This window comes from Lates calcarifer, unplaced genomic scaffold (genome assembly GCF_001640805.2).
Source record: "Lates calcarifer isolate ASB-BC8 unplaced genomic scaffold, TLL_Latcal_v3 _unitig_751_quiver_859, whole genome shotgun sequence".
Lineage (NCBI taxonomy): Eukaryota > Metazoa > Chordata > Actinopteri > Centropomidae > Lates > Lates calcarifer.
The window spans coordinates 7,970-18,890 of NW_026117967.1; the positions used below are offsets into that span (position 1 = coordinate 7,970).

A 10,921-nucleotide genomic window follows, 5' to 3' on the forward strand; every position below is an offset into this window, starting at 1 on the left:
TCACACGGAAACACACAAACTGTACTCCCCTTATGCCTCAGTATCTGTTTCATAGTTTGTCATTGCTTGAACTGGATTTTAGACAGGTATATGACACATATGACGTGCTCTCATTACTGAAGCCTGTGGAGTTACGAATATTGATCATAACTGTGGATAAACCGTTTGAACCTGGCGCCTGCTCAGCCCGGGCTCCTCCGCGTGTCTCTGCTGACGCTGTGCGGACGAGCGCTGCCTCTATACCCACCAGCACACAGTAAACAACACGACGTCACTTCCGCTTTATGGTTGACAGCAAAACAACAGAAGAAGGAGCGAGAAAAAACAGACACCGGAGAAATATTTCACAAAAGCAGCTACCGTAACGGAATGAAGGTGAGAGAGAGTCCTCGGTTTTATTAGAGTGTGTGGCGACGGCAGCTGCAGACAGTGACACCGCTAATACTCACTAACGTTACAGTCATAACACAATACCAGCTATGTAAAGAGGATGCCTGTCTGTGCATCACAAGAACCGTTATTTGTTTTGATTTTATTTTATTTATCGGTCGATTTTGTCGTTGTTTTATTTGTCTCTTTATTTTTTGTTTGTTTTGTTTGTTTGTGTGTGTGTGTGAGTGAGTGTGTGTGTGCTACTCATTCAATTCAGTTTCATGGAAAACCAACGCTTCTCAGGCTCCCTGCTCTAATGTTGTGGTGATGAAAACAAACTCATCTAATTCCCAGCGAGCTAACGTTAAACTGAGAGTATATGATGCTGTAAAATATGGTTCTGATGAACACAAACATGATACAGGTTAGCACACACAATAGCTGACTTTAGTCCATTAGACTGAATTATAACGTGACAGTAACATCAGATGAGTGAATTTGTTATTTTGCTGAAACAATACATTTGAAATGATGTTCAGAAGGAGGAGATAACGAAACAGAGAATGAGAGACTTTCTTGAATATTTTCTGCATCTTCATTCTCATATTCATTGATGGAAAAACTGTGAGACAACAGCTACTTTGGAAAGACACAAAAGCAGAAAATCACAATTTTGTAATTTGACATAATGTGATATTTCAGCAAGGTTTAATAATCCGAATAAGCTGTTACAGTTTTATGCAAAACGTTGGACAAACATTAAAAAAATGAAACTTCAAATGTTACCTCGACTGATTTACTGAGTAGCGCCATGGTTTGTATAACAGCAGCTGCATCCTCTTACATTAAGTACTCCATAATCATGTGTTTTGGAGACATTTAAAATTGTTTTTGGCCACTCAGTTTTAAATCAAAGTCATTCAGTGTTTTACTTAAATATTCCCTAAATATAGGAGCAAGCTTTGCAGCTTTTGAGGCTACAGGGCCACTCCTGTGTTGTCTCAGCTGTGTGACGGTGAACCAGTCCGGTCTAAGGTCCTGAGCGCTCAGGGCCAGATTTTCATCAAGAATATTTCTGTACTTTGCTTTGTTCAGCTTTCCCTCAACCCTGACCAGCCTCCCTGTCCCTTCCACTGAAAATCTGCCCGCAGCTTGATGCTGCCACCACCGTGTTTCATTGTTGGGATGAGGCATGTGGGTGGTGATGAGCAGTGTCTGGTTTCCTCCACACGATGCCTACAACAGCAGTTCAGTTTTCACAGATTTTCTTGTGTCTTTCACTGAGGAGAGGCTTCGTCTGACCAACCTGCCAGTAAGCCTGGATCAGTGGAGTGTTTTCCTTATGGAAGTTTCTCCAATCTCCACATAGGATCTCTGGAACTCAGAAAGAGTGACCATCAGGTTCTTGGTCACCTCAGTTACCAAGGTTGTCTCCCCTGCTTGCTCAGTTTGGCTGGGCCACTATCTCCTGGTTGTTCCAAACTCTAAGAAGTATAAAGTCCACTGTGCTCTTGGGAACCTTCAGTGCAGCAGATTTTTTTGTAGCCCTCTACAGACCTGTGGCTCAACACAACCCTGTCTCTGAGCTCCATGAAACTTTATATAGACAAGTTTGTTCTTTTCCAAATCATGTCCAATACAAGGTCTCCAAACATCTCACAGATGATGAAGAGAAATGGGAGGAACCTGGATTACATTTCAAGTGTCATAGCAAAGGGTCTGAATAATTATGTCGATGTCATATTTCATTTTTTCCTTTTTAATGAATTTGCAAAAAGATTCTGTTTTTGCTTTGTCATTATGGGATATTGAGTGTAGACTGATGAAGGAAAAATGGAATTTAAACAATTTCAGTGTGAGGCTGCAACATAACGAAATGTGAAACCGTAACAGTGTCTGAATACTTTCTGAATGCAATATGTGTGGATATATTTATGTATTTTATTGTTACAATGTTTCAGATCTTTGTGTTAAGTAAGATAGTTAAAATGTAAGTAGCATCATGACACCCAAACGACATTGAGTTAAACCTATCACTGTCAAAGTTAGCTGGTTTGGATCAGCAAATTGTTGTAGCAGAAGCTCTAACTCCTTGTTGACATGAATGTGTTGCAGTTGTCATGATTTACTCTTAATGTGATAATAGTGGTTGTGGTTTCTGATATTTAAAGGTGAAAAAAATGGACGACAAGCATCATGATATTGCTAAGTCTTGTGAAGGAAAATAAAATATACAGTACTATATTTTACCCTTCTGATGAAGATCTGAATTGAAAGTTAATCTTGAACTGAAAAAAATGTAAATATTATTATCAGTAACTGCGAAAGTCGTGAACAGTTTTAATGAAGTTTTTAAGTATTGATGAGTTGAAGTGGGTGAAGAGGAAACAGAACATTCTGTCCAATCATTTCAAGGGAAAAAAAGACAAAAGAATGCTCAAATGTTTAAGTATTAAAAAAGTTGATCACAAGTCTAATATCAACAGTTGATGCTGTCTTTCAGGTGCTGACTTCACAGCAGGAGGTGGAGGAGGAGAGCCACTCATCTCCTGTTGACTCCAACAGCCATCACAGTTGTGAGGACAGAGAAGAGGAAGAAGTCCCCCCCTACCTCCAAGAAGAACACACACATGGTGAGTTCCTGATATCTGAGACCTGACCTGGGACTGGGAGTCAGGCTGGATCCAAACTGTAGTTGTCCCATTGTATAGCTGATGGTCTCAGGTTCATTATGTGTGTAAATATGTTATGTTATATGTAAACATATTTCATTTTAATTAGACAAGATGGAGAGTGTGAACTGTAGAACTGCTGCTCTTCTTGTTAACTGGTAAGCATCATGCTGCTGCCATTGTTGCTGGTCTGCTACATTTTGAATGAAGTCCAGTTATCTTTATACCTGTGGTCTGACTGACCTCAGGTCCCTCATTGCAGTTTTACTTCTCCTCTTTGAGCAGATCTGATGGTGTGGTAATTCCATTAAAATGAACTGATGTGGCTCTGAAATGCAGCTGTTTACATGGTGGTTTGACTGGGCCATAAAGGCCAAGCAATGCTAACAATGTCTTAAGTAGAGAAAGCTAGTTACAAAAATCTTTATCTGATCTGTTGGCAGTATACCAGTTTTGTAAGGCGTCTGCCAGTCATATTGTCATATGATGCTGCTGTATATGATGAATATGACAATTTGACAATGCCTGACAAAGATCTCCAAAGATCTCCAGTAGATTAAAATTGCTGGGAGATACCATTACAGTGTGAGGATCGTTTCTGATTTTTGCCTTTATCATTGATTTTTGATCCAGCTCCTGTGAAGGTTTTTTGAGTTTGTGTGCTCTACACCTTGTTTGTCTGTGTCAGTGGACTGAGGCATATGCTGCTGCATCAGGAGTGGTATTAGAATTGGCACATGCCATATGACAAATAGGAACGAGGCTGCTCATTGTAAGCCTTAAATATCTGGTGAGTAATAAACAGCACGGCTCTTTGTGATCCACTGTACAGTCGTTGAGTGGTTTCCCATAAGAGAGAGAGAGAGAGAGAAAAACAAACAGATGGTTTGTCTTTGCCTTCCTGTGGAGAGGGTGACCACAAACCCAGCTCAAATCAAGGCCAGGTGGTGCCCCACCACAGCATCAGCACATGCTGATGATTTTTATTCAGACAGCACATGCTGATGATTTTTATTCAGAGATAAATTGAGTTTTAAAAAAGGTATTTAACCTTTATTTAACCAGGTGAGTGTTGTCTTCAAGGGGGGCCTGGCCAAGACAGCAGCAAAACATACAAACATAGAAATAAAGCAATAAAAAAAACAATAAAACACACAAAAACAACTCACAGAATCAAGACTTTGTTACTGGGGCAGTAGGGGTTCAGAGGCGCTCCCAGTTTGCAGAGATGTCTCTGATGGGGCAGGAGGGGGCTGAGGGATTTTTCCTAGTTACAGCTGACTTCCAAAAACAGCACTGGGAGAGTGTGTCGGAGTAAATGTGTGTCGGTGAGTTTAGGCGGAAATGGCTGCATGCCCTAATGATCTCACAGTGGAGGGGATTTGGTAGTTACCTTGTCACCTCAGCTCTTTGGCACAGACTAGTTGTGCTACCACCACCACTGAGGACATACAGTGGCACTTAGTGGATGTTTTTTGGTCTGGTCAGCACCGGTTCTGAGTAGCTGGATAAATAGCCATACCATCTAAGAACAAAGCAGGTGGCCCACCCTGGACTGACTCCATTTTTCAAGTCGGTGTTTCAGGTGTAGCCGATTCTTAAAACCATCATACTCTGAATGTGGCTTTTTAAAGAACCTGTGTTCTACAGCAGCTACCCCCAGTCTGTGGCCCTGTCCTCTTCCAAGATCAAGCTTTAACTGACCAATAGGATGATGACTGTGAGTATGGTTTTCCCTCCCTGACGGCCCTGATATTGGGAGTTAAAAAAGGAGGCGGGGCTCTTTTAGAACACCTGAGCTGGACCAGTTTAGCTCTGTTGAAAAGAAAAGAAACAGTTGTACTTCCCTTGCATTGAATTTATTGAGTTTACACTTATGCTCTTTGGCAGGCATGATGGGGTCGAGGTGGGCTGAATTTTTTGACCTAGACTTTTCTCCTGAGAGATGTTGGAATCCTCTGTACGAGCCACCTGTTGAGAATCAGATGGTTGACCTCTGGTGGAAGATGTGTTCGGGGTAATAGCTATAAACAGATACTGAGCACACCCAAGCACCTGGGCGGCTGCCCATACTGTGATCAGGTTTAGACTCTGGCACACCCGCTTTGTACAAAATCCTAGGCTTGAAGAAATGTTTATGGTGCTACAGAGCTGCTATCTGATTAATTGCTTATGAGCTGTAACAAAACAAACTGTCTGCAAAATCTGATTTTGGAGCATAAATGGACAGATGTTGCATGAAAGGGCTGCTAATCAGCTCAGAATAGAGCATGCTTTTTATAAAGTGGTAGTCTGGAGCTGTTCTTAGCTGTATGGGAGATAGGAGGAACTCTGTGTTCATTGTAGGAGGATGGATTGTTTGCTCTCAGATTGTGAGCTGCTTTGTCTGATTTTTTTGTATGTACTCTATTAGCTGAGTGTGGAGGTGGGGTGGAGGTGATTTATGTATTGTAAAAACTGGATACTAGACTACAAAATGTCACCTATTCATTTTAATAAACACAGCTCACCCGGCACATTGGAAAAATAAATTTCCCCACTCCCTGGTTTGTTTCTGCAGTGTGTGGTTCACTACACATGCACATCAGTGTTTCTCTCTCTGGCCCCACCTGTGTGTTCCCGCTCACTCCATAGGTTTTACATTGAGATGGTGTCACCTATTTTAAAATCACTTTTTTTAAGGCCCTGGGAAAGTTTGCAAATATAAAGCCTCCATGGATGGAAGATTCATACCACAAATAGAGATAGCTGACCCTGTTTGCTGTAGACAAATGTCCTGTCAAAAGTTTTACAAATGTCTTTTTTGTAAAGAGAGATAAAATGCATGGCTATTAAGTAATTTTATATGCAAAATCAGTTTTGAAATCAGTGATTCAGCTCATGAGAGAATAGAAAACAGACACTGTCAGCACTGTCTCTGTTTTCTTCCCTCTCCTAATACGCACACACCTTTGCCTGGATGACAAAAAGCCATCACAGATAGATGTAGCCAGTTACATGTTACTTATTCCCAGTGGTAGGCCGTGCATTTCACACCTAGGTCTTCACTGGTGTCCTACCTGAATTAACCCACCTCTTAATACTGTCATTATAATGTCACAGCTATAGAAACCATCAATAATATACAGAAAAGCAGTATACTTTGCATCACAGACAGACATGTCATGTAGCCAGAATAAATGCCATTACTGAAGCAATGCTATAAAAACCCAATGAACACAATTCAATAGGTCTCCAAACACTGCAGCCACAGCTGAGCCACACACATCGTCTCCAGCAGAAGCATCAATATTAACTCATAAAATGACATAAACAATAAAATAAAGGTAAAAAGCATTTTACTCACAGAAACTGATGATTATTTGTAGACAAATAAAAAAACTGCGTCTATCCTAAAGCAAATTAAAACTTGTGTGAGAAATACGACTGAGCAGACTCAACTTTCAGCATTAGCCTCCATAGTGATAGAAAAGGACTTATTGTTGGAACTGAAACACACAGATAACCTCTGTTTCACAGTTTCATTGCCATTTATTTTAAATTATAGGGGCCTGCGCTGTTGATTCCATAGACTGTAAAAACACAGGGCTGAAATCTGATTGAAGAAAAACTCTGACATAAACAGACTGTATTGGAAGCAGCACAACCAAGAGGAAAGCTCTGAGATGAGAATAGACTACTGGGAACAGGTATTATCAAGTATTAATGGAAAAAAAACATAAAATATAATTCAGTGATTGTGACAGTGTTTGGGCTGTCAGAGCCAGCCAGACAGCCCACCACTGCTTATTCCGTATCTGAAAAGGCTTATGATTTAATTTTTTGTGCTTAATGGAACAAATGAACATATATATTGTTTTTTTCTGTTTGTTGTAGTTTCATGAAAGTGTTTTTAAATTCAATTCTGTTCAGTTCCCCCTGTATCTTAATGTCTGTCTTGTCTCTGTCTCGTTCTGTCACAGACACAGACAAGGACCACCCCAGGCCAGAAGGAGGGGTCATGTGGAGAGTGGGCGGCGGCCTGTTCGGCATGACACGAAACGTTGTTGGTGCAACCCTAGGGGGTGTTGCTTGGGTAGGAACTAAGAGTTTTGAGCTCACCAAGACAGCTGTGACAAGTGTGCCGGCCGCCAGTGTAGGACTGGTCAAAGGGAGTGTCTCCATGGTTACAGGAAGTGTTGGAGCAGTGGGATCTGTGGTGGCAAGTAAAGTCACACCAAGGAAGAAGGACAAGGCTGACTGATTGACCCTGGGCTGTGTGTGTATGTGTGTGTGTGTGTGTGTGTGTGTGTGTGTGTGTGTGTGTGTGTGTGTGTGTGTGTGTGTAATGCAAACAAGAGCAAAATACCTCGAAAGCTTTGGATGGATTTTCATCATTGTTCTTCTGATTTAAGCAGTGTATTCACTCATGCAGCTATAAAGACATAAAAGCAGGTAGATGTCAGTCACTGTCAGTGGAAATCTGCTACACAAGGAAGCACAGGCATCAAAAGTGCAGAGGTGCAACAAGTACTCAACAATGGAGCTGTGGTTGACAAAGGTTTATCTTTATAAAATGAATATGTGACAGTTTTCTAATCAGACGTGAATATATAAATTGTAAAAACATGTTTAAAAGCTCAAGACTGAGTGAGGACACTCAGGCAGCCTGTCAGTTTGTATCTGCGTGTCTGAACACACGCTGTCATTTTCCCTCAATTCAATAGGACCAATAGGAATTTATTTATTTATTTATTTTTTTTGAAAATTATGGGAAATTTAGTGTTTAAATTTGGGATCACATGGCATGAAACAGAGTGTGTGAGTAAGAGTATAAATGTTTCCAGTTGGAATAGAGTGAGCGATATTCACTGATAAAGCTCTACATGTATGTTGCTAATGAGTCTGAGAACTGCTCAGCTTGTATTACTTTGTTTTTACTCTCTGTTACTTGGTAATGTCCTGAAGCTGTAGTTACAAACACCTTTACTGTCACTGTGCACAACCAAGTCACATTCTCCACATTCTACAACAGAGGTGGAGAGTGCAAACTTAGCATGGACACAACTACGACAATTAGACCCAGGCATAAAATTTTCATAACTAGACTTTAACTTTGGCTATTCCAGAGAATATCAACTTGAATTTGAATCCTGACAAAGGGACTAAGTCCTTCAAGGGTTCACTGATGTTCTGAATCAGTTTTTATCAGTGTTGGAATGAACAGATATCTTTGTATGTGAATGTGATGCATCATTTTTTAGTTTTGTAGGTGGACCTGCAGGGACACAGCTGAGCTTACTGAAAGGACTGGCTCTGAGCTCAGGAGCTGATTGAAAAATAGATACAAGTGGACGTTTTGTGAGGGTTTAAAGATAAGAAAGATAAGGTTAGGTAAGTAAGGTTAAAGCATAACTTTATTATCTGCAGGAAACTGGTTGTGTAGTCAAATCAACACACAGTTACTGATAACAGACACTTGGTCACAACAGAGTAGCATTAAGTAGAGTGAGACTCTATCATATGTACATTTTAAGTCATAGGCTTACATTAAAATGTGAAAGATCGCTTTAAATCGCTTTAAAAAAATAAATAAATTCCACACAAATACAAATCCTGTTTTGGGCAAGTTATATAAGCAAATGCACCATTTCTGCAGAATTTAGCTTCTCGTGTTTGTGTATGTGTGAGTATGTGCATGTGAGTGCACACACACACACACACACACACACACACACACACACACACAAAAATGTGCATATTACCCATCCAATAAAAAAAAATGTCCCTACCAAAGTTAAAACCAAATGGTCACTCTTAGGTTAAAGGACAGTTTCCCTCAGTGAACCTTCCTGTTCAGCCTCCCTCAAACCACTGCTCAGCACTGCATGCAGTAGTATGATAATTAACAAATGCAGACAGCAGTTTCTCCTTTCAAGGATTATCAGTGATGAATGAAGACAAGTTAGTGATAGAATTTTTATGTCACTTTCCCGTGTAGAATGTTTGCAATATATAGGCTACATTATTTTCAGCCACCACTGCTGATAATAATTTTCTTATATATACTGTAATGATTTTTTAAAAGTTCACTGTATGTTCATATTTAATATGAGATTATGTACCTTTACTTGCTATTACTTCTTCTGAAGTATGTGTATATTAGCGGTGTATTGTCTTGGCTGCCAGCCTGTGCGTTAACTGGAGCCGATTTCACAACTTTTATGTGTTCCTGTTCTTACACAGAGATCACACATTCTGATAGAATCACATTTGGAAATCACAATTGGAATTTATTTCTGAAATGTATCTAAAGAAAGAGAACACTGAAATGTCAGCTTCCATGCTGCAAATGTAATGAAATCGGCCTCAGGCTGGCAGAGGGTAGAGTATACTGTATGGTACAGTATATTGAAAATGGAGGGTGAAAATGTTTGGTTTTACAGGTTAACCAGTCTGCTGTTACTGTGAAACTGCAGGCTTTATTGTTGTTGGGTCAGATAGTGACACATTACAGTTGTAATTTCAAAATGACACATTGAGTGAAACCTGCTCAAATGCATTAGACTGAAAGAGAACTGAGATCAGTGGTTTTTATTTTCCCTTATGCTTAATGTGCCCAACAAAACAGCAATAACACAGTTCACAATGTCAATGCAATATGTAAATGTACTAATTGAACAGGTCAGTGTTGGACTGTCAGTATGGGACCTTGACTTTAGTTTTCTTTTCTAGTTTGTGGACCAAACCAGAGCACCAATGCTTTATTAATGGGTCCATGATTTTCTGGAATAATTTCCTGGAAAGAACTGTGTGATTGATTTAGAGGGGAAATAGAAACTGTGTTTGTCTTATACACCTCCAGTTAATCAATTCCAATTACTTGTTTGTGTAACCTAGAAACTGAAATATGTCAAAAGGCAAGAAAATAGTTCTACATGTATGAAGAAAAAACTGAGCTGTTCTTTCAAAGGAAATTTCTTTTTCCTATAATTACCACAAGAGTTCTTTTCAGAAAACAAACACAAAGTATTAGGAAACTACAGGTTTGTAAAATAAAGTGTTACTTCCCGTGAATAATGAAACACTACAATGGGGTGCGGATGTTGCTCATAGAATGTCACAGTTGTATTTCTGGGTCTGTTTTTGAGTCTGTCTGCCCCCTGTTGGTCAAAATACTCAATGCAACTTTCCTTAAGCAGTAGTTATGGAGGAAGACATAAACCTGCTGCAGAATGATCTATGACATGAGGATACACTTTTTATAATAGTATACATGTACATGACTTTCCCTTATGATGTGATTAGTATGAAGATCAAACTCTGTTTGCATTTTGTTTGATTGAATTTTGTAATTGCACTGTTGCTGTGAAGCTACATTTTTATATGTAAGAAAAAAATCTTACATTTGCTGCATGCCTCAGAATGATGTTTCACATACACAACCGGCTCTCTCCTCTCTCTCTTTCTTTCATGTTACTTTTAGCCTGAATTATTCTCTCCCTCCCTTCCTCCCCCTCTCTCTGTGGTAGTTTAAACCAGAAGACTCTGTTACTATGAGACTTTTCGGACAAAGCAATTTTATGTGTGATAGAATTATTTTTGCAAACAGGATGAGACTGTATTCTGTAAAATAAAAACAGCAGTGTTTCTGTGAAGTCAAGTCTATTTTATTTACGTTGTATGGCCAGATATCACAAATGTGTGTCAAGAGGCTTTTCAGTCTGTACATCAGACACCCTCTGTCCAGTTTAAAAAAAAAAAAAATGTAATGGAAAACCTTTAGCACAGGCAGTAACAGATATTGTATATTCAAAACAAACATAGCAAAATTACAATATGGAGGGGCTGGTCAATCATAGATAGACAGTGAACAATATGAAGAATATCTGGAAGGA

General features: G+C 39.6%; 1 protein-coding gene across 1 annotated transcript; it reads left to right on the forward strand.

Annotated features, from left to right (window-relative positions):
* The first annotated feature begins 272 nt into the window (after positions 1–272).
* On the forward strand, positions 273–7,354 carry LOC108879802 (transmembrane protein 263). The gene is made up of 3 exons (XM_018671192.2): positions 273–375; positions 2,876–3,005; positions 7,007–7,354. Exons 1-3 carry the CDS (start codon positions 370–372, stop codon positions 7,285–7,287), a joined length of 417 nt encoding a protein of 138 aa, XP_018526708.1. The 5' UTR covers positions 273–369; the 3' UTR covers positions 7,288–7,354.
* The last annotated feature ends 3,567 nt before the right edge of the window (positions 7,355–10,921 follow it).